The sequence below is a fragment of the Cyanistes caeruleus genome, chromosome Z (genome assembly GCF_971803275.1).
Source record: "Cyanistes caeruleus chromosome Z, bCyaCae1.hap1.1, whole genome shotgun sequence".
Lineage (NCBI taxonomy): Eukaryota > Metazoa > Chordata > Aves > Passeriformes > Paridae > Cyanistes > Cyanistes caeruleus.
Genome location: NC_141732.1, coordinates 26,296,144 through 26,321,012, shown reverse-complemented (window position 1 = coordinate 26,321,012; position 24,869 = coordinate 26,296,144). Strand labels below are relative to the sequence as shown.

Below are 24,869 nucleotides of genomic sequence, written 5' to 3'. Positions count from 1 at the left end.
CACCCAGCAGGACAAAAGGGAGAGACTGCCACACAAAACTTCTGGGGTTTTAGTAAGGTGGTGTCAGCACACCTCCCAGTGAGCATGTACTCATCAGCACATTTACTGCCATTTTTTGAGCCAATGACCTTCAAAATGACCCGTGTAAAGTCACAGAAGACACTCTGCATACTATGAGCCTCACCACTGTGTCTTACTGTGCCATGGTGATCAAAAGAACAGTATGGGACGGAGGGTTAATGGCAAAACACACTAGAAGCGTTGAAATAAAGGAACCTTCATCTTGCTCCGATTTGTTCACGGCAACTTTCTTACATTCTGGGAAGAGCAGCTTTGTGACATGTAACGGTTCCATTTGGGTAGCTGTAAGAAAGCGCTCAGCCAGTTGGCATTTTGCTGAAAAACACACTTCAGTGTCTCCTCTTAGCTCATGATAAAAAAAAGAGCCATTATGGCATATTTTCATGCAGTATATTGGCCTGGATGCCTCATGAATGGCAATGTTAACATATTAGAATACTGCGATACCTAGATTTTATAATTTAAAATGTGTGAAACCTCCTGGCAGCAAAATCCACTTTCTCCATTTATAATTTAAAAAATATATTTCCATTTTTAATACAAGAAATAGATTCTAATTCTAATTTAATATATTGTCCAGCTATGCTAAAAAAGATAAAATAAATGTAAGTATTGCTTGTTCTGCTCTGGTGGGTCACATTAGCTTGGTTTGTCATCCTCTGATTATAAATATGCAAGGAAATCCTGGACAATATCCAAGTGTGACATCTCTGTATACAGATGACTTGGACAAAAATTTCAATCCAACGACAGCTGTATGTTTAGGATATCAAACAGATGATATATATCTAATGAATAATATATATAATTAATCTATGTATCATAAAAGAATATGTGTGGGTCCTTTTTGGAACCATATATGCCTGCATGCATGCAAGCATTCATGATATGTGTAAATATGGTGATAATTTTGTTGAAAAAGACCTTTAGTCATCTGGCAGTCTCTGAAGTGCAGCAGTATGGTACATTAAGTATGTAAGAAAATGAAAACCTTCTTGTTTGAGGATAAATTGAATCTTCTGCATGAAAATATAGTGCCCAGGCTTATAGTGCCCAGAAGCATAGGAAAAGTTTGTTCTTAACTTTAGAAGAGTAAGGTTAAAGTGAGGAACACAAGATAACGTGAAAGAATTAATAATACTATCAATTTTCGCACAGCCTTTACATCAGATCGAGTTGTGAATAATAAGCTGTTTGGCTGTGGTTATACAATTACTGTTCTGTCTCATTTAGAACTAGGAGTTATATTACTCTGGGGGAAAAAGAAACCAAAACAAGTGTAAATATGTCTTTGTAGTCAGGCCACAAAAGGTGAATGCCAAATCCCAAATGCAAGCCATTGAGCAGTAGGGTGGTTGCCAGTGTTTCAGGTGCTCAAAACTGAGCTATAAAAACAACAGACCTTTTAGTAGGTGGTATGTGCCTATCTTTTTAACATGACTTCTTGAATTAGTCTGAGCTAAGCCTCAGTCTTACAGCAGTACATTGGAAGATTTTGAGGGATATAATTTCAATGCAGAATTTCCTTTAAAAATGCTTTCTGTCAAAAAATCTGTGTGTAGGGTTCCTTTTTGTGTCCAAACAAAAACCCATCTGTATCAAAACCATCTTTCAAGTTTATGTTACTGGTTACAGAGTTTTCTGATATTTTGTTGTAAGCAAAAGAGAGGTAAATATTAATGCCAGATTGCAGATGCAAAATGTGAGTAATCTATTTACTTTATTTGCATATTGTAGTGCACCAAATGAGCTGCTGGATCATAGCTAGAGTCAAGAACCCTTTTGACTTCCGTTTTCATTAGATATTTAAAAAACAAACCTCTCCATGTTGTACATTATTTTATAATTTTTAAAAATTTGCTTGTAATTTTTACCTAATAACAATATGCCTGACAAATGCTGAACCTTCTTTTTTTTAAAAAGCATTTAATATATAACCTGCAATGTGATTATTGTTAGGATTGGTGTAAACATACATAGCATTATGACATTCACAGAACTGGTGATCTGAATTGCTGAAAAAACTAATTTTCTTGTGTTTAATATGTTTGGGTTTTTTTTCCTGGAGTCACTCTGAGGATTACTCAAAACCAAAATCCTTGAGATTTTTCTAAATTTTAGGAGAACTGGATACAGGGTATTGACTCATATTATAGGGATGGGCTCCAAATGGGAGTTTGAGATCCCTATTTTTTTAGCCCATATTTTGCTCTGGCCTCTTGGAACATGTTTTATTCTGATGTCAGAACAACTTCATACATTCATGCTGATAAAATGCTGCAAAGACATGTGGCCAGTACTTTTGTCAATACAAATTTCCGATCGATAATGCAAGGCTGACACCTCAGCTTTAGCTCCAGAGCCTTAATTTGCTTCTGAAATCAGTTTTGCTCTATGTCAGGAATAACATGCTGCCATGGTGATAAACTGTGAGCTCCCCTTTATGAAATGTTAATAACACCCTGGTTTCTGCCAAATTCGTGCTCATCCACATGGTGCCAATTACAGTGAGGTGAAAACAGATGTATATAAAAACTTAGGCGTATAGTCAGTTTTTGTCCTGAGGCATGAATAATTTGAATGAGCAAGAACGATCATTAATACAGTAGATTTTCTCTGTGGTTGCATGTATAGAAAATATGCTCTAAATAAATAGGATTGTATGAAAATAGTACCTAAAAATGCAGAGCCTCCATTTACTTTTCCCAAAAGCATTTTCCATGATTTTTCATGTGGCTCATTCTCAATAAGTGTGTCATGACTGTAACTAACACATGAAGAGCAAGTTTGGTGAGAGCTCAGTCCATCTAGCTCACTGAGTGCTGTCATGCATCTTTCTTTTTAGATTGTCTAGTATTTTCAGCCTGCTACTCCATCTTTGCTATTGATATAGGTATGGTTTCACTGCAGGGTTTTATGATCTTATTATCCTTACTGAACCAGCAACTGAGTAAACTGGTTTTCTAGAAGGCCTGCCCCTACCATTCGATACTTGGCAGGCAGGTTGATTATTGAGAAATCTGGGTTAAAGGACTCTTTAACTCTTTGTAAGGCCTGATCACATTGCCCCCAGAGCATATATGGCAGCTTTTTGTGAACTGGTTATTTAGTGGCAAATAAAAAAGTAGGTACATCTGTCTGCCCGGTGTTTTGGACGCAGAAAGGAGAACAAAATTTATATTGTCCAAATTAGGAAGTGGTTAAAAATCAACAACTTGTATTGCCACCCTCTGAATACCTCTGTATGTACTTATGTCCCACTCCTAACCGGAAAATGCGATCAAGAGGCATAAAAAAGTCATGTGAATTTTTTTTTTTTTTAAAAAAAGCTCTAGGTGATTAGTTCTAGATAAGAGTCTTTGAAATCTCTAATTAAAACTTAAAATTTCTGATTCTCTGTTATCTCTCTGTTCAAACTGTTGGACATTATCTCTCTGACATTCAAGCTGGAAGAAAGGATGATATGCAGCAATAATATAAAAAGCCTTAATAATATTTTAAAAGACCAAAAATTAGGCCAACAGACTCTTTATAATAGTGACCCAATTAGTGATAAGATTTGTCACCCCATATAAAGAACTTGTGCACAGCCACAAAGAAATGTAATTCAGCCACACAAAGACTATGCAGAGGTCCCAAATCACTCTTCAGGGTTGTTTGGCACCATGCAACAATTAAGGACCAGCCCTTGGCAACAAATTTTCAAGCGGATTAAGAACCAGTAGATGTCTAATGATATTTTGGACATAATGGGTTGACATGGGTGTTTACTTGTCCTGCTCCTTCAGGAGATGGGGAAGGATAAGCAGTAAGTGCCAGTAGCCCTCTGACATTGCCTTCCCTCATTTTTCTGTGCTGTCTATAATGTGCATGATTTATCCAGAGCTCTGCATTGCAATGAATTCCACCGTAGAGGGAATTCAACAAGTCTACCCTTGCAAAGTAAGAACACAGTTTTCTTTTTTTTTTTTTTTTTTTGCAATGTTCTATCAGGAAACCCTTTATTCATTTAGCAAGTTTTCTAGTTCCATGAATGTTTCCTGTAAATAAGGTGGCACTTACTTTGAAAATATCTTTAATAAACATTATGAAGTTCCTTTAGGCCAAAACACACATGAAAATATTTTGTTAAACTCCCGGATCTAACAAAGTTTACATTTGCTTTATACAGATATCAAATATTATAGGTATTTACGTGATCCCATAGAGATCACTTTAAAACTTGAGTTTTATTAGTATATAGTGTTATAGACATTCAAAACCCTATTTCAGTGTCAATAGATAAGGAAGGAGAAAACAATACATTTCTGTCCTCCATGACAAATTTTTCCTTTACAGTAGTGCTCCCCTTCCCAGTGCAATCAGTAACACACATGAAGTAGTCATCTCTATGTGTTTCCTTCTCATATTAAGCTTCCTTAGCTGCATATTTTTGTTAGTGCACTTGTCCCAGTGCCTTCCTATGTTGCTGCCCTCTTGCCCCATCATTGAGCACATGCAAAACACTCAAACATATTAGGATTTACCTTATAAACACTGATCCGACACTCTCTGTAGGACTGGCTGGTGTGTCATTACTCGATTTTCGGAAGCTGTTGTGACTTTCAGAAAAAAAAACGGAGTCGTCCAAGGAGCTTCCTTTTTTCAGCATTTTAATGGAGCTAACTGCAGACTTAGGTAAGTTCAATTCTAGAGTGAGCCTTGGAACTCACAGCCTTCCAGTGTTATAGGAAGTGCTGTCTTGGTGTGACTCCAGTTCAAACTAGGTTTATGAAGTCAGTTAATGAGTAACGTAGTGTTGTGACATCATAAGGGAGTTTTCTTTATTATCTGCAGCACTTCTGAAGTTTACTTGAATACAAAAAATCATCAAATCTAGGTGAACTGTGTCTTTGAAATTTCATAATAAACAACAATAACCTATTTGGATGAATTGAGAAGTGTAAAACGAACTCTGTTTCAAATGATGTTTTGTTTTCAGGTTTGTCCCTAAAACATCGTCTGTCATATATTCCACTTTGTGAATTATCTACCGATCTCTAAGTATACAAGTTTGAATAACATATTTGTATATGTTTAAGAAGTGACTTCACCCACCTGTTGTGAATATGCCAAAATCATTGTTTATCTGGTGACAGATTGGTCCACGTGTGTGCATGTAGCTGCTGTAAAATCAATTCATTGCAGTTAAATTTAAGTACAAGTAGTCTTTTAATTCCCAATACACAGGAACCCAACTGGACAAAACCAGTTTTCCTAACCAGTTTTTCCAAAGGAATTGGCAAACATTAACTGCAAATTTACATGATTTTCTGTTTGTTGAAGATTACTATAATGATTAGGTTAGGGAATGAAATTATCAGAAATGTTTCTTTATATTGCAAATCCTCTTAATAGTACTGATTTAGTACCCAAGGCATTTAGAAATTCTGTTAAACTTCATCTTGGACTCGCATAGTAATGAAGATTAGTCTATGAGACTGACCAAAGATGTTTAAAGTAATACACTCTTTCTGTTCTTAACATCTATAAACAACTTGTGGAACAGTACAAATCCATTTGCACTGTTCACAGGTTCTATTTGTAAATGCAAAGACATCTAACCAAACTGATGTCTTTTTCTATTTTTTTAATTTCTTTTGTTTCTGGTTTTGCATAACTAAATGCCTAGAGGTTTGTTCTTTTTTTTTTTAATATAAAATTTGTTCATGATCAGTATTAAGCAAATAGTAATGAAATCTATAAATGTGGGAAACAGCAACTATTGAAATACAGGATTAGCATAATAGCTAAGAAAAGTAAAGATGAAAGAGCTACTTCCTTGGAAGCAAAAATTCCAAATAAATGTGAGAAGACTTTTAAGAAAAAAGGCAGAAAAGGAATAAAATGTATACTTTTCATCATTTTTAAGTATTCCCCATGAACCCATACTTAAGGAGCTGTATTTAGGTAACTGGGATTCTGAATTCATGCCTCCTTGAGTCACTGTGCTGTACATGTTTGGTTTCCTGCTTTCTAGGCCTTTTTGTTACTCTGCACTTGATCCTGCGTGATCACAGGCTACAAACACAGGGCTGCCTACCTAGGCAAAGACCCTGTGCTTTATTACTCTTCCATAAAACAAGTGATATAACCTTCAACAAATACAAAAGCTTTTTCCTTTTCTAGTCACAAGAAGGATTTGCCTTGACTGTTGTGTTTTTCATATCTATTTACTTAGGATGGGAAGTCTTTATTCTTTTCAAAGAAGGAAACATTCTTAAAACTGTTTAGAAAACTTAAGTGACATAGTGAGCTTGTAAATCATTAATATGACGTATTTATCTTTGAAAGCAATCTATTTGTACAGTAAAATGTAATGAAACCCCTTCATTAAAACTCAGAATGGCAGCTGTGTTTTTTCTTTGTGTTTAAGAGCAAGTACAGTGAGAGAGTAGTTGAATTTTTCCCTAAATGAGTAATTGCAGGAACATTCTTAGCAAGGAAAAACTATGACATGATTCCTTCCTTCAATTTTATGCATCTTTGCTGTTTGGTACAGGTTTTCCAGTTTTGTACAGGGTACCGTGCTTGCTTCTAAATGCCTGTTTTCCATCCTATACCACAATTGTAAGTGGTAAGTGTATGCCTTCCTGCCTGCAATTGTATGGCTATTGCATATGCCTGTACTGAAGGGCTTCTAGGTTTGCCTTGCAAGTGCAATGCTAACCAGGTCGAGTGCTAGGCTGGGGAGTTAAATGCTCCTGCCTACAACAGCTGATGTTACTCAGCTAGTTTAGGTCAGCTCAGGCCTGCTTACATAGAATCACAGAATCATTTAAATCAAGTCCATCCATAAACCTAACGCTGCCAATTCCACCTCAGGAGCTTTATTGCAGTGACAATTGGTCTTACGTATGGCCATGTGGAGAAAAGAAATGTTTGTATGACAGTGCCCTGAGACTCTCACTGCTCTTTGCTTATTAAGAGGTCTTACCTAGCTTGAATGTTGCAGCAGTAACTCCCTGGATTGATGAAGAGAAGCAGGCCTACAAGATGCATTTCTAGAGGGAACAGAAAAGGTACAGTGGTCACCATATGTACAACAGATTATTTTCTCTCCTTATTATCAGGCCCACACAAACTGAGTTTACTATTCATTTCTAGGGCCTCTGCACAACTGTGATCTTGAGCTGTTTTGGAGATCATTTTAGGGCTCAGTTAGGAGGCCAGAAGGGTTGACCTGATAATGCTGTATAAATTATAAGACTTCATGCAATTTTTATTCCAAGTGGATCTAAACTGTATTATCATCTTTGGGATTGCCTGTTTTTGATGCAAGGATATGAAAGCTATGTAGTTTATAACCACTAGGCAAATTTAAAAGCAGTTGATCACTCCATGTCTTTCTGATTCCTGGTATACGTAGATATTGTCAAGGGAGGTTTAGATACCTACAGAAGTGTCACCAATAGAGATGTGGGGCAGATACAGAACTTACTTTTTCTAGCTTCTCACTTTAGACCTCTTAGCAGTAGTTAACAGACACCAGTATCTTTTCTCATGCAATGGATCAGGTGTGGGAAGAAGTTGATACTCCTGATGGTGTGGCTATCTGCTGTACATGGACTTCTCCCCAGAGAATTGTTCTTCATGTTCTCAAGAAACTGGTAGCTCAGTTGCTTGTAATCTTGAGAAAAATTTTTCTCTAACTCTTGCTGTCTCATACGATGAAAACAACTTTTCCCCTTTATTTATTGAGTTCCTCTTTCTTTAGACTACTTTTCTTGAGCTCCATATTCATATTTGGCCAAGTGTATCCTTATTTTTCTCAGTTATCAAACTATGCCCTTTAATTCTGACCTTTGTCACTGACACTCTGTTATCACTTATCTGCTAGACTATATCTTGTGGAGTCTAGGACTGTTGCAATTATTTCTGATAGGCAGGCAGAGAGGGGAAAAAATGTGGCTGGTGTCCTTGAACCTCATACAATTTTATTTTCAGTCTGCAGCAGTTGTCACTAAAAGGTTAGAACATGTCTGGAAAAATGTACTTTTTTTTTTTTTTTTTTTTTTTTTAAAGAAAGTAAATTACTCCAGGAAAAGAAATGGTAGGTTATTCTTGATTTCTCAGTCCCTGGAGTATGTCTTCTGAAGACAGAGATACTCAGAAATATATTAACAATGCCAAGTGTGTTACACACACTGTAAGCTCTTACATATTTAATAAATGATCTCACGTTATGGGATAGGAAGAAAAAAGTGGTGAAATCTGGGTGTTCAGAGCAACAGATTTGATTCATGCTGGGAAGACCTTTGTGCCTTGTGATAGGTGACTGCTAAGAAAATGCCTAAATATTGCAAGTTGAAGTGATGATACAGGGAGATGTTCTTAGCATATATAAAGAAATGTCAAGAAGTATCTTTTGAACAAAACATTTAATTTTATACCATCCAGGAATGAACCAAATGAGCAATAAACCAACTGCTGAACTTGTGGCTGAAGGTCATACTAGTGACTTGAGATGGTAGTGAGCATTATTATGTACAATCTTATAAGAGTTGCATCTTACCTGGTGTGTGGCAGCAAAAGCTTATAGGTTTTCTAGTGAGGAGCAGAGAGATCAATGAGCGGTCATTTTATCTGTTTGTTCTGAGTCTCAGAATTACTGGCCTGTAAATTGGACTGCATAACTAGTCTATTATGATCCCTAGAATAATGGGGAGGTGAGTTCTTGCTTTATGGGTTTAGCTCTCATAATTTTTTTTTTCCTGAGGTATATACAGAAACAGCTGCTCTGATTAGGAATTGACATTGTCCTTTGTAGTTAGGATTGTCTTTTTGGGTTTTTTCTGCTTGGACCAAATATATTAAAAAAACTAATATTTTTTTTCCTCTGAGCTGGACATGTGAAAAGTGCACCTTTCCACAAACAATTCAGAAGGAAATATGGGTCACATGTTGGTCACTAAAATCACTAAAATTTTTTGGTAAATTTTATATCTAGTTTTTGATATTCTGTTCCTTTTTCTGATCTTAGATTTCTTGATTTTCCTATTGAACAGGGGTTTCATCTGTTCTACTCTGTGCTTGATTTGCAATACTCTGTATGTAGTTGTGCCTGTTCCTGCTTGAACTTACACAAATGCTGTGTTGAATATGTGGGATGCTATAGGCAATTGCTGTGCCTCCTCCTGTGCTACTCTGAATGCTGCATGGGACCAGAACTCGTGTGTAGAATCACAGACAAATTTGTGGAGCAAGGAGGCAGAAAACTGGTCAGGTGGAATGAGAGTGATAGATGAAGATGTAGCATAGAAGAATTACTCCTAGAGGTACACAGGAATGAAATGAATGGTGTGGTGTCCATATTTGCAGAAGACAGTGACTGTTTCATTCTAAGGTAATCTTGTTGTTAGAACATACTCTTAAAACTATGTCTTTTCTGCTCCCTCGCATGGTGGTCACCTTAGTAGATGGTGTTTCAATTACTCTACTGTATGAATGTCCAGTTCCTCATCCTGGAACTGCCATATGCTCAACTTTTGGAGGTCTATATTTGTGTTTGGAAGCCTCTACTTCCAGGCAGGAAAACATGTTTTAAGAAACAAACCCTCACACAATGAATTTGGAAAAAAACCATTGGGGTGAAAAAGACAGTCTGATGTGGTGGGGTTATGAAAGGCAACTTTACCTTAGAAGATGAGACTGCAAACTTTTAATAGACGGAAACACTGAAGTCTAAAAATTCAAGCCTTAATTCTTAATTCACATGAAGTTGGTAAGGAAATGTGAGACGAAAAGCATCTGAGACAAAAACTGAGTTTGTTGCCATGTGTGAGAGACTTGTGTTTGCTATTAAGAAGAAAAAAACCACTCCATCTAGTTGACTGAAAGACCACTGCTATTAATAAAGACTGGATCTTTGTAGAGTATGCTTAAAAAGTTAAATAAATTCAGCCTTTTAAATGGCTGTGTTTCCCATTCTCTAAATTATATCTATTATTTATATATCTTGTATATTATCAGTCAACTAAAAAATACGAATTGATCTATTCTCTTCAGTACTGTCATACTATTCCTAATATCTTTATTTACACAGCTGAATCTGATAAGTTTTCCAGGTGATGTTTTCAAACTTTCAGTATCAATGATGATGATTACTGTCAGACCTAGAGTAAAATGTTGCTAGGAGTGAGAAAACAGTATTTTACCAAGCGGGTGGCTACTGACATGAAAGGGAGAAATAAATTTGATGAATAGCACTGTGAAATATTGGAAATTTCTGCTTATCCATACTATTGTCATCTTTGTGGTGAGCTAGCTGCCTCCTGGCTAGACTTCTGTTTTATTAAGCATTTTATTTGGTAAATGAGGTATTAGTATGTACCGTGTAAAATATCATTGCTGACTGTATAGTGACACCCCCTCTCAAAAGGTGCATGGGCAAAGCATTAGTGAATAAAATAGAAAATTCCAGCAATGTTCTGTTGGACGGGCAGCACCAAGAAGATGTATGAGATCATAATAACCTTGAAGAGATATCAGCTGGTAATACAGTTGTCAGCAAAGCAACAACAATGTGGCAATAGGATGCCAACAAGGACAGCTTTATTGATATGTCCATGTAGCAAATAATTAAAATAGAAATGCATTTGAGGAACTATACAAAACCCTAGCTAGGTGAATGGAAGCTTCATCAGAATTCTGATCCAATCACTGTCAGACCAACCTCTTCAACCCTGAACTTAATTTGCAGGTAGGAATCATGGAAAACCCTCACTAGATAGAAACATGCCATAGTAATCATAATCTGAACAGTTCATGGATTTGGTTACTTTGATTTTCTCAGGAAGTGATTAGACTAGCCGAGGAATAAAGTAAACAAATCCATGAAATTTAAGCACTTCAAACCTGTTTTTCTGTTTTGTATAAGAAAAGTGGTGGTTTACTACTTTCATGTAGTCCCAAGCAGAATTTGCCCCCACTTGTTTTTATGGTCCTTTCCTACCTCTTACCATATATTTTTATGTAACACAAACAATAATGGTTAGAGATACAAGATTAATCTTACGTGATTGTGCAGTAGACTGCTTCCTGAAAGCAAAATAAAAAGATACATTTTGTTTTAAAATAAACTTTTTCTTTTTGAATGGTTTTTCAGAGGTAAATTTCTATCCCTGTATACATAGGCATGGTTTTATCTGCAGTCTTTCTCTGTGCAACTGTGTTGAAAGCAAAAGACTTTTTGCCTAGGAATAATTTGAAGGAGCCTGGCCAGTGACAAAAAAGAGCTAAAGATTAGGTAAAAGCTAAAGCTTAGCTAAAGCATTTATTTTCCCTTGGAGGTTTTATATTTAAAATTATTTAAATTTACATAGTCCTCACATATTTCATAGGATCCACATAGTCCTTCATGAAGAGCACAGAGTTGACACTGTTAAGAAACAGAATTCCTACTTGCAGCTTGGATATTGCTTTATTTTGTTTTGCCTTTGTCTTTGCTTTGATTAATTTCTTTCATTCCAAGTTATTTGTTGTATATGCTTGTCTGGTGTAGAGCATTTTTTTGAGGCATTTGCAAGTTGAGTGATTTTATCTGTCCCTTTTATCACCACAAGCACAGTTCCAATACCACAGTTTAGCTCTTGTGACAGTGCGCTTGTGAGAAAGACTGTCTATCCTGACCTCTGGGTCTGCTTTTCTTCCGATGTGAGAGAAGGCACTGAATTACCTGAACTGATGATTCAGGGTGATGGTGAGGCATGCTGCTGAAAAATACATATGGGGTGAGCTGAAATCTGTAATTCCTGGAGGTATTCAAAAGACCCATCCATGTGGCATTTGAGGATATGACTTGGTGGACTTGGCAGTGCTGGCCTCAGTGGCATTAGAGGTCTAAAGTATTCCATGCTTCTATCTCACTGGTAGCTGTAGTGCCTGTCTGGTGGTGCTGTGTAGGGCTGCAGAGAAGGAAGGAATCTGCAGCAGGCTTCTCCAAATGGGTGAGATCCATGGTTGGACTATATATTTTTTTATTTTAAAAATATTTTTTTTATTTTCTGAGGCAAATAGGCATAAAGCCTGCAGCCTAATAGGAAGATATATTTTAATATGTACATCAATTAAAACTGATTGTTGTACCACTATTTGCCATTTAAGAGAGTTTGCACCACATCAGCTACTTATAAAGAAATTGCAATTAAGCAGGGATAGGTTATAACAATAGAGCCTCATTAGTCTAAAATACCTCTGTGCATGTTCTAATGAGGAGCTTAACACATTGTACAAACAGCACCTAATGAAGTTAATGCCACCCTTGAGAGCTGAGTAACAGTAGACCTGTATTTACAATTACATTAAGTGAAACTTGAAGATCTGAGGGTATTTGGGGAAGGTTAAAAGAACTCGACTGATTTCAATCTAGTCTCTGTTACCAATTAATGCTGAGTGTTTAAAAAGCCTATTCAAGCAGCCCATGTCATTCAAATAAGTGAGGTAGGGAGAGCCTTCAAAATGTCAGCTCTTCAATTTGACCAGAAATACAGGATTGTGTCCTTGAAAACCATTCTACTTTAGATGAATTACATAAAGCTGTGGTTTGGATCAGTTTGCAGTAGATAGTATCACTTAAAGGAGCCAAACCATGGTAATTTTAGTCTGTCCATGTCTGCATGTATTCCTCAGATGATGATAACTGGGTTTAGGTTTTTAGCAACCTTTTTTACAAATCTGTTTTAATATTCTTGTGGCAAATTTTCCTATCCCTTGAATGAAGGTGAACAAATTTAAAACAAATTAGTGCATCAAAGTTGACAACTTTGTATCACTATTAGTATAGCTAGAAATTTGTATCAGCAATTACTATATCTAGAAACATGTTTGAAATTATAAAGAAGTGCTTTTAAAATCTTTACTAGATCTAGCATAATATAGCAACCCTTTTTTACTTTCCAGTGCTAACATAGTTTATTATTAAAAATTAGAGGAATTGAAATATTCATCAGATCATTAATCTCGAGTATGGTATATTCTACAGTGAAGGATAAAATATGTGGTAAACTACCTGTTAAGCTAATAGCATAAGAAGTTGTTGATTTGTGCAAAACAATCTTTTATGTTGAAACCTATGTTTTGTAAGTCAGTTTGCTATGCCAAGCTATAAATTTGTTATTGGTAGTATAGTAGGACCCTAAGTGAACAAAGGCTGTTTATACTTAAACAGAAGATGTAGCTTAGTGTTCCAGTAGAACTGGAAACAGTTCTTCAAGGCTTTTAACATCTTTAACTTCACTAATGTTATTTTCAATTACCAGCAATTAAAAATTATAATAAATATTACCTATTGATTTGCTGAATAATCTAATCTGGTAGTAAGTTATTTGTGCTAATGAAAGAGAATATCAGAAATATTTTATTTTCTCAATTGCTAGTTTTCTTGGTAACCTTTAACATTTTTGTCAGTTTTATATCTGAAAGATTAAATTAAGCCTCTGCAGTCATACTTTGAATCAATTTTGATTCATAATCAGTATTGTTGTGTAGTTTAAGAAGATTGTTTCTTATGCCCACCATACTAAGACTATGTCAATCCTGTGTGGTAGAATCATGACAGTTGGAAAAATTGGAAAAGACCTCCACGATCATCAGATCCAACTCACGCCTGAACACCACCACGACAAATAAACCATGGCACTGAGTGCCATGTCCAGAGTCTTCTTGACCACCTTCAGGGACAGTGACTCCACTGCTTCCCTGGCCAGTCCATTGCAATGCTTAACATACCTTTCAGTGAAAAACTTCTTCATGATGTCCACCTTGAACCTCCCCTGGCACAGCTGGAGGCTGCATCCTTTTGTCTCTAAAATAATGTCTTTAAAAATGCTGTTTACAAGTCGCTGTTTTATACCAGGTTCTAGAGGTGTGAGGATGACTTTGCACATATAAGCAGTTTTCACCAGCAGATTTGCTTCCTGTGTATTGTTAATCATGCAAGCACTGGATTTGTTATTTACCTAAGATGCTGAAGCTAGCTTTTGGGTTTAGCCTAGTTCCTGAGTTTTTCATGAGAAACCATGATTGTAATGTGACTCTTCCATGATCATCTGCAATTGCTGTCTTGAATGCTTCTCTGTGAACTTTATTTAGGCCTCCAGCAATAAGAAACCAATTTTCTAAATTCTTTTGAATCTTCTAATGATTACACCTTCACTGTCTCATTATCACTCTTATTCTTCTGATACAGTCTGCTGTATGTTAATGGCTTAGCACTGTACACACTTTGACCTTGCCCCCTTCAGTAAAATTTCCTTTTGACTCAAACCTTTATTCTTTGCCTTCTAATGTGTCTAACTTTTCTCTGTGTGTATCTGTGTCTGTGTGTGTGTTTGTGTGTGTGTGTGTAACTTCCTTTTTCCAAGAGAAAATTACCATATTTTGTGGGTCAGCTGCCATTTTAATACCAAAATTTCCTGAAAATACTATGTGTTTCCCCCTGCCCCCTCCCTGGTATGTACTCAAGACTTATAGAAGTTAGACTATTATAGACTGCTATTTTGAAATGAAGACAAAATGGAATAAAAAACTAAACTTTCTCTTTGTGTGCGGTGAACATATGATATTTATCAGTGAGTAAACTGGAAAAGGTTCAGGAAACAAAAGGTCATGTTCTGTTTCCTACAGTCTACGTTTTGTTTTCCATTTAATCTGCAGTGTAAATTATTTTCAAACCTATTTCTTTGAATTAATAAAATGAGAGGTCTCTTACAGGCTTTAAGTTAATATGTAGTTGAACAACACACATTATCACTAGAGTAGACTAAGAATTGGATTATTTTAGACAACAACAGATAAAATAGACAGAACATACCTCTTAAGCCCACTAGGCCAAAGTTTCGTTTTCTGATCTAATGTTGCCTCAAGAAAGAGATTTGATAAAGATCAGTACCATTCACACGAATGATGAGGAAAAATCTGATTAAAAGAAAAAAAAAATCTTTTGAAACTTTATGCTGTTTTTTTTTTATTGTTTTACAAAATTTGCTGCCCTCAGTGGTTATTTTCCTGTCCTGTGCTTCTATATTTTTCAGGCAGAAGTACTACATATATGGGCGAACAGCACCATCTAGCGGGTCTTGCCACCACGGTGTCTTGTGCTGGGGGCATTTGCTCTTCTCTTCCCGCGGAGCCGCATCATGGACCCACACCTGCTCTTGCTGGTGCTGCATCTACCAGTTCCCATCTGCTGGGGATGTGGCCTAATGCAAATGATAGACTGCAGATCCTGCAGTCAATCTGTGAGGTGTTACGCAGAAATTTAGTGCATGACGTTTCTGCAGCCTGGCGTGGGCTCAGGATCTTTAAGGGTTCATTGATTTATTTAATTGTTTAAAAAAGTATTCTGATAACATATCATTTAAAAGCATCCTGTTCAAATGTTCCCCATTTGAGAATGCTCTTGATTATCTCTGCAGTGCATTTATGAATATTAGCAGAGCCATTCAACAATGGTCTTTCTTTCAAAGAAAACTTTTTCCACTCTGAGTCATTCACCCTTCTGACTCTCATGAAGTGCCTTAAATGTAGATTATTTTTGCAAGAATTTAAGGTAAAGCTATTAAGTGGTTGAGCCAAGAATGATGGAAAAATAAGGAAGTTGATATCTGAAGGCAGCCAGATGCCAAAACAGGTGCTTAGTAATTTACTTTTTGCGATTTATTTATTAGTTTTAGTGCAAAATCAAGACATCTATAAACAGAAGGAAGTTCAATAAATTTGTCCTAAATTTTTTGTATGTGGCTTTTTACTCAATGTTGTCTATGTTATGTGTCAATATTGCATTTTCTACATTTGAGATTACTGGATAACAGATTGCATATGTCTCAGGTATGAGTATTTGTGAGAGCCTGATACATAACCTGTGTCTTATTTTGTGATTACTATGTTTGTTTCTTGTTGTTTATGAGGGAGACTGTAAAAGTTAAGGTGAAGAATTCATAGAATCAGAATCATAGAAAAGTTGGAAAGGGCCTTAAAGACCATCTATTTCCAGCCCTCACATCACAGGTGGGGGCATATTACATGAAATCAGATTGCTCAGGGCCCCATTCCAACCTGGTCTTGAACACTTCCAGGGATGGGGCATTCACATCTTCTCTAGGCAACCTGTTCCAGTGCCTTGCCACCCTCACAGTAAAGAATTTCTTACTTAAGAACAGATATACTTAATAGTGAATGTGAAACTCTTAATGTGTTTCCCATTAAATGTTTCAGATTTCTTCACATGCACAGATGCACTTAGTTTTGATACTGCCTTCTTCCTCTGCAACTCCCCTTAGTAATAAAGATGAAGAAGTACGATAGTGGCAGAACATGTTGAGAGACTGAACCTCTGGATGTAAATCTGCATAAAATCTTACAGCAATATTCAGCTGGAAACATAGAGCTTGCATATCTAAGTGAAACCTCACTTGAAACCTCACTTGAAGCTGGAGAAGTGACATAATGTTGTGGTTTCACCTCAGCCAGCCACCAACTCCAGGCAGCCGTTTGCTCATCCCCTGACAGCGGAGAGAGAATCAGAAAGGTAAAGGTGAGAAAACTTTTGAGTTGTGATAAAGATGGTTTTGATGCCTTAAGTTTTAGCTTTCATATTTTCAAAATTCTGTACTGCCTTAGTGTGTGACTCTGAACTTCATATAAAGTGTTAGCAAGTTCTCTTCACAGGCTAGTTAGACAAAAACAATCCTTCCCAGCCTGAGAACCAAGTATACGTTGCAGCATCAGGCTCAAAATTGTAAGCAGCAGAGAGTTGAGAAGAGCAGTCTGGGAGGATGTGACTTCAAAACCTGAAGATCTAATTGGACAATTAACCCCAATATGGAAATGGACCAAAGCCTATAATAGTGTGAAAACTCATGACCCCAAACTCACTTTTAAATTCTTTAGGACCAAAAGTATCTGAACAAAATTTTATAAATTACACTTTCTTGAAGGAGATGGATAGAAGAGGGGTCAGAAATATCAATTTTGCCATAAAATGTGCTGAAGTGTTCTACTTTACCTTCTTTTCACCAACATCTATCTGTTTCTGAACTCATGACTTTTGGAAGTTTCTGCAGTGTTTGACTTTATTTTCTAATCTGGAGACTGATTTTTTTCTTCCCAGAAGATTTTTTTCTTCTCTACATAGTGAGTAGTTGTGCCTCTTGCCTTCAGGTAGTCACAAAGTCCATAGTCAGGGTTCTGGATGGCTAGAATAGCTGATTGCCCATACTTAAATAATATTTAAACTACACATTTTGTGCTTTTGCTTCTAAGAACAAGCTTTGTATGAGAAAAGTACTGAGGAAATTAAAACAAAGATTGAGTGTGCTTAAGCTCTGTTTCATCGTAAGTGCTAAATTTCATAATTTAGTTTCTATAGATACAGGACCAAGTGTCTTTTTAGTGAATGTTTTGTGTCCTGTGATGGCTCCTTTGACCTTGACACAGCTAGAGTGTTGAGGCTGGAAGAAACTTGGCTTCAAATTTTCCAAATCTGACAATTAGTATATTCTTTTCCTCTGTTAAATTGCATCCTTATTTCTTCTTCAAGCAGTTTTTCGACTTGTAAGAGGCTACAGTCCTTTTGCCACTGAAAAAGAAAATATCTGGTATTGTCTTGATTTTTTTCCTGAGGAAAGTAGTTCTTCAGATACTTCAGTGTTAAAAGTAAAGTCTCATCCACTGTATTTTTCATTCTTGTTGTTATGGTAACAACTAGATGAGCTTGTGTGTGCTAGGAAAGACTTGGAGCTGTTTTGATTTCCTATTATGTTTGCTTTTATTGTATGAAGCTTTTGTGTGCAGGAAGGCAGAAGGGTGTCAGCACACTTCTTTCAGCAAGAACACCATTGGCGAGAAGGAACTGTTAATTTTGGTAATGCTAGCAATGTTACTGAATGGACTTCATTGTAGTAAATACAAAACTCTTCCCTCATCTGCCAGTCAATCAAAATGCAGGCGATTATGTGCTGTTGGCAAATTGGCCTTTCAGCTCATCCCAAACCATGGAAATTAAATCCAAAATGTGCAGATGGTGATATGTAATCTCCAAGGCCTGTTATGAAGCTAGATAAAACTGCTAGCTGAACATGCCTGTGTTCACTTATCCTCAGAGGAGCTTCTGCTGGTATATGAAATTCATGATGCCTTGCTCTTATTCCAGGGTTCAGAATACCTAGTCTTTAAAAGGTTAAAGATTTGTTGGTGAAATGTGCAAGGAGTGTAATGAAGAAAGCAAAGCTGTCCTGGCCTGTGTTCCTTATACTGAGGGTACATAGGAGAGGCTGCACTGAGTCCTGTGTTGCTTTTTTGATATTGGGCTATGCAGTATCAAAAATGCATGCCTACCCTTTGAGACTTCAGCTTTTATTCTTGATAACTCATTCAGTGTCTGTACTGTCATTTTGGTTCTTTGGATAAAAAGTGTGCTCTTGCTGTACTTAACAGAGTAATAGTCTCTTCAGTTTTACATATAGAATTAGAAATGCCATTCTAAGCAGAAGTAATGGCTAGCTACACCTGTAAAATGTTTCTGTGTCTGAAAATGCAACTAATACTGACAAAAAAAGGTAAAGAATTTGAAAGAAGGATTTTTAATAGTGTACACAAGTGTATGGTTTGTGTAATTGAAATACTTTTTTTTTTTTCAATCAAATAGTTCCATACCTTGGATGATGGGGTGGAATGGGATTTCATTTTATTAGAATTTAGGGTGCAAACAGCGGAGGTTTGCTTGTAAAGTACTGTTCTCATTCTTGAATCTTCATATTTCTAGGATATGATTTCAACAATATAAAAGACAGAAGGAGAATACAGTCTATTAGTCTATCATGCCTTGGTGCACTGTTGGGAAAGTACAGGGACAAGAGTCTGGGCCACCTTGTGCACCAGTTACAGGGCTGTACTTGTGCCACATCAGAGGTGCAAGTTCTAGACACTTCACCTTGTACCTCAGGTGGTGCAGCATTAATAGAAGGCAGACATCCATGAAGGGAATGAAGGGATACTGAGGGGAGATTAGCTCATTTGTTCAGAACATGGTGTTAGTAACATCAAGGTTTGTGGATGCAATCCCTGTGTGGGCCATTTACTTACAAGCTGGACTTGATGATCCCTTTCAACTCAGAATATTCTGCGAGTCTGTTTGTGAGATAAGAGGGCCCGTGCTAGTTCCTGGGGAATCCACAAATGTGGTGTATGAATCTAGAAAACGGTGTGTGTCTATGTGTGTATGTCTCTGTTCACAAAGGTAAAGTCATCAGCTTCACCAGAGCACTCCTTTTAAAGAATGGGATGAATTCTGTTGGTACTTTGGTAATCAGTGCTTGTTTGGAAATGCTGTTCTTCCTTGAGGGATGCTAGACCACCTTTACAAGGTGCTTTCTTGTCACAGTCTGGAGGGACAGGAGAAGCTGAGTGTTTCAGCTGAAGGGGCTCATATTGGTTAGAAGTAGATTATGATTTTCCTGGAGATGGCTCCCATTCAAACTGTCTTGTCAGGGTTAGAGCAGAGTGATTTCTAGCCATAGGCATTTCCATAGGAAGCTGATCTTGGTCCTGCCAGACAGCACATGCCAAGGAGCTGGCGCTGGCTGTCTGCAGGTTCCAAGGGGAAGTTCTCAAATGTCACCATGGTGTTCCATGGTAGTGACATTGCAGCCTGGAGCTTGTGTCCTGGCATGCTGCAGCAGCAGGAGGGGAAGATGACAAATAGCAGTTATCAGAGCTGCAGGTGTTTGGACTCAGGAGTCTAGCAGTAAATCCAACTGCTGTGAAATGCTGTAGGCAGTGTCAGGGCAGTGCAGAGTCCTACAGTCTGTAAGAGATGTTGGCCAGGGACTCTGGCCAGGGACAAAGAGGGAAGACTGCAGCATTAGGTTTCAAATGTCCCACTGTGAAAGTTAACCAGTTAAGCACATTTTGCTCATGCAGAAGTCTCCTTGTTATTTTTGCTGAAGTGGTGGCTTTGAAGCTCCTCCTTGAGAGCCTCTTAAACAAGAGTTGTGATGGACAGGTCTTCAGCCAGTGCCCAGCCTGCTGGGGTTGCGGGGTGGCTCCTAGCCTGGACATTGGAATTTATGCTGCATGGGCAAGTCAGGCTAGGAGGAGCATCTGGGATTTGGGCATGCAGCAGCCCTGGCATGACCAGAGCAGGGGCTGCTGCCAGAATGGACAACCTTGGGAAACAGTGTGTGCCTGAAGGGAAGCAGGACAGCCCCAGAGGCTTGCAGGGCTCCTGTATCTGACTGCAGGCATAAAAAGGTGTGAAGGCTCAGCTATGATGTTCAACATTGCCAGTTTCTTCTCCTTGAGCTTTACAAGAGTTCTGTGATTTCAGCAGCATTCCTTTAATACTGTGCTCCCAGATTTCAGCAGCTTCTCCATGTCTGCTCTGCAGGAGCAACTGGAATTAAATCATTAAGTGCATTTTGCAAACAATCCAGATGGGAGGAATGCAATGTCTGCCTCCAATTCCTTTGCATGGAATCCTATACTTTCATTTTATATTTAAAATTCAGAAAGCAATTTAAAAAAAAAATCTGTTATGTCTTATAAATATTTTAAATTGAGCACTCCCAACAAGAGAGCTCAATTTGTGAATGTTATCATTTGGACCATTCACACATGCAGAATCATACACACACCTGTACATTCTGCCACAGTCTTCAAGTTTTTTCTGACAGTCTGTGTTTTGTTCTGACAGACTTCATGAGCAAGTCCTAATGCTGTGTTGAAACTTCTTATTCATAACCATAATATAATTTTAATAACCATATTAAGCCTCAGTAGCTCTGAACTGATCTGCCAATGAGTTGCATCTGTATTATATTATTTCATTATTCTCTGTAGTGTCTGTTTTGCTACATAGTATTTTCAAATACTTTTCCCAAATTAGTACTGTAGGAACAGGCTCTTCATTCAATAAAGTGACTTTAAAAAATAATTTTTGTGCTAGTTTTTTGGAATGGAGTCTAAAGATACCACAAGAAAGTGAAGATGAAAATTTGGGTTTCAAAACAGGAGAGCTACAGTTTGTTGCAAAAATATGAAGGAGTTTTTGCCTTGCATTTATGAAATACCAGTTGAATTAATCTTGATCATGATATTCAAGTGCTTTTGAAACTGCAGGTGCCACAAAACCTGAGACAGAAAAAGGCCTGCCAGTGTTCACAGCATGTGGGGTATCTCTTTATAGAGTAGCACAGTACTCAAATAGCAGGTACTGAAAAATAAAAGTGATTGAATAGTAGTAGTTCCACTGTCCTGCTTTCTGGGGAAGCAGTGTTCTCCTCCTTCATGCCCCTTCTTGAGTGTTTGCAGGCTGATTCCTTGACTGCTGCTGCAGTAGATCTCCAGATCACAGGCAGCTGAGGTGTGAAAGCTTGCTTTTTGCACCTTAGAAGCATCTGAAATCAGAACTTCATAAACCATCTTATTTCTGAATATTACTGCATACCGCATGTGGTAGTGTGCTGAGACATATCATCATCATAATAATAAAAATATTAGAAAAATTAAATTGTGTTTGACCCTGCAAATGTAAGTAGCATGTGATATTGCAGGTTTTCAGGAAGCATTTGCTGTAGTGACATGGTGTATCTGAGGGGCTTCCTACTCTGCAACTCTTCCAACTCATTTACATGGAAGGATCTGTTCTGTAGAGTCAGCTTTGTATGTAAACATAGGAACTTGAAGAATTTGGTGTTTGCTGTAAAATTAAACTTGGACCATATGATTTTACTGATCTGATGGAGCTGCTGCAAGACTTAAGCCACTGATTTAATTTGCAACATGTATTCAAGAAAAGACAAGATAATCAATGAAAACTCTGAAAAGCCAGGCATGCTTCACAGAACAGTTGCAACCTGTGGCTTTGGTCCATTTCTGAAGGTAGATAGTGCCTGAAACTGTAGAGATGACTTGAGAATTTGGAATACTACAGTCAAAGAGACTAGTGTATGAACATGTGGAGATGTAAGCTGTTGTCCAGAAAAAGGTGGCATTGGCCCTAACTATTAGCGAAAAACAGACCCCCTTTTACCTACAGGGTGGAAAAAGCTTACATCAGTACTTAAATTTGCAAACTTTAGCAGAGTTTGCCTAATATGGAAAAAAAACCAGTAACTACAACTGTTGTAAGGTTACTCTTTAAGTGTAACAGGAATTCCTCAGGCTTAATGTAGTGTGCAATGTACTGAGTTTTTAACATTTTTGTTTGTTTGTTTGTTTGTTTTGGGGTTTTAGTTGGCTGGTTTTTATTTTTGTTTGCATTTGACAATGCAGCTGTGCATTGTCAAGTGTCCTGACAGAACAGTAGTTTTAGTAATATTGTGGGAATCCACTGACACAAAAGTTTATATGTTTCCAGAGAACAATTTTATATCCTGTGAGGCAAGCAGGACTTAACTCTTATGATCAAGTAGGGAATTAGGACAGATGCTACATTAAAAAACCCTAGGCAAGATAACACCTGTTACTAGATAAATATGTAAATGTGCCTGACAACTTTCAGAGAACACTTATAAGACACAGCCTGAGAACATCTGCCTATGGTAAAGAACTCAGCCAGGGCAGTAACAGAAATAAATAAAAAATAGGTGGCTTCAGTTCTTAAAAAAACCCCAAAAATGAAACCAAAGCCCCCCAAAAACCAGCAGAAAATCCCAGTAACTGGAATGGATTCTCCAAGAGAGAATACTGCAAGACTGTGGGAGAAGACCATAGACTCCTCATTATGTGAGGAATAAAACTTGCCTGGTTTCCATTTCCTGCAAAGGAGAAATAATTGTGAGAAACGAGCTTAATTATGATTTTTTTTTTAATTTAGGAAACTTCTTTCATCTTCCAGGGTAAGCTGCAGGGGTAGAAGACAAAAGACAGAAACACACAATACATTTCTGTTGTTAAACATTTTTTCCAAAGCAGGTTTCTTTGTTTAAAAATCAATTAAATCCTTGAAAGGTGCCTTGAGCGTAAGAATAGAATCTGCAAGGTCTGGAGTCCCTTGCAATCATTCCATATTGAAAAGTTTTCCTCTGGCAGCAGTAGTACTGTTTACTGTCATCAAGCCCTCAGTTGTTTGAGTATAATTAATGAATTTAGTCTGCTTTGATATATGCATTTGAAATAGTTTGAGGCTGGGAGACAAGTTCAGGGGAGCTATTAAATTTAATAGTTTCTAAAATGTAACATAAAGGCTTTTACTATAAAGTACCATAAGAGGGTAGGTGAATTATTCCCAAGCATTCTTAAAAGATGATTTGGGAATACTATGATTTCCAGCAAGATATAGCACATCTTCATATGTAAGTAAATGGACAGTCTCTCAGAGGATGCTTCTCCTACAGTCTTTTGAAGAGTCAATATGCTTGCACAGTATACTGAACAGTAGTGATGTTAACAAGAAAATAGTAATAAACATTTGGAGTATGAGATCAAACCTTTCAAAGGTTTATGGAGATTTAATGATATGCAGACATGAGTATTTGATGACTGATGTAGAGAAGAGAGGTCTTAAAACTAAGACAGATGAAACTTGTACTTGAGAATTTAATTTTCATTGAACAGTCTTACTGAAATTTTCATAGGTCACTCGTTAAACCAGACTCCTGCAAACAAACCAAACAGAATGACTCAAAAAACCAGAGCTCCAAGCCAAAACCCTCATTAGTTATTTGCATGTTACTTCTAAACCTGAGCATCCCAGTTCACACAATGTTGAGATTTCACAATTAATCTTTAGTAAATGGAAATTCTGACCTGAAAACTTGAAAAATCATGTTATGCTGACTTGAAAGAGTTTGCCATCATAATGTTAACTTCCACTTCCATGCTTTCATTTATCATCAGTAAAAGCAAAGGAATCATAATGCTCCTTTACCTTGTGGAGTATTTGGAGGAGCATACCAAGACCATGTGATGAGTGATGAACACTTGACTTTCACACAGAAATTAGTAGGTTACAAAAGCACAGAATATTGTATTGGAAGGGACCTATGAGAATCATCAGGCCTCACTCTTGGCCCATACAGGGACTGTACCCACAACCTTGATAATTTTGCACCAGGGTCTAACAAGCTGACCTGTCAGGGTCAGTATTCAGAATAGAGTGTGAGGAATATACTAAAATGTGAGTCTGTGCTGAGTACTTTCTATTCAATGAGCATCAGCATCCCAAGCCACTCAGATCTTGCAGAAAGAAATTTGATTATGTAATTAAGGCTACTGCTGTGCACAAGGTAGAAAAAACTTCTCCACCTAAGCCTCTTTGCTTCTATCACTGATATAAACAAACACCCTGAATAGGTATGGGGAACTGGAAGAATATTTTGTTTTGCCAAGTTTTAATTGGCAATTAAAACTTGCCAAAGTTCCCGCCTTGTGAAGTCTTAGATAAGGGTATTCAACTCTTTCCACTGTTGTGGGTATTTTTGTGTAAAGATGCTATAAAAGGCTCTTCCAGAAGACAGAGGAACCCCTTGAATGTTGTAAACCTCTACTCCCAGCCCTGGGAATCATCTGTCTAGCTTCCAGTCCAGCGGGGGGGAGGAGGGTCTGATGAGGGACAAAGGCAAAAGATGAAGGAGGGTCTTTATTCTGGGACACTGTCCCAGTTTTTCTTGGAACGAACTCCAGGGAAAAAAGAGACTGAAGGAGAAGTCACAGGGACTTTTAAACAGGGGGAAAGGGGAGGGGGAGAGTAGAATTACAGCCAGTGGGATAAGACTGAAGGGGTGGGATGAGGGAAAGGTACCAACATC

The 24,869-nt window shown here is 37.4% G+C and overlaps 1 protein-coding gene and 1 long non-coding RNA gene across 16 annotated transcripts in view; one reads left to right on the top strand and one right to left on the bottom strand.

Annotated features, from left to right (window-relative positions):
• Positions 1-4,802, bottom strand: part of GRAMD2B (GRAM domain containing 2B) — a 57,900-nt gene extending 53,098 nt beyond the window's left edge. For all 6 annotated transcript variants that reach the window (XR_015281068.1, XM_086869352.1, XM_023944274.2 and 3 more), the window contains exon 1: positions 4,608-4,802. Coding sequence is in view for 5 of the 6 variants with exons in the window: in XM_086869352.1 (XP_086725478.1) it covers positions 4,608-4,732 (125 nt within the window). In the remaining variant the exon portion in view is untranslated. The remainder of the gene's footprint in view (positions 1-4,607) is intronic.
• The window catches only part of LOC111941205 (uncharacterized), a 54,192-nt gene that overhangs the window by 5,963 nt on the left and 23,360 nt on the right, over positions 1-24,869 (top strand). For 4 of the 10 annotated variants that reach the window (XR_015281073.1, XR_015281072.1, XR_015281078.1 and 1 more), the window contains 2 exons: positions 15,153-15,281; positions 16,336-16,654. This is a non-coding gene — a long non-coding RNA (uncharacterized LOC111941205). Of the gene's footprint in view, positions 1-15,152; positions 15,752-16,335; positions 16,655-24,869 lie in introns of all 10 variants that reach the window. The other 6 variants (XR_015281074.1, XR_015281079.1, XR_015281080.1 and 3 more) reach the window with 4 other exon arrangements.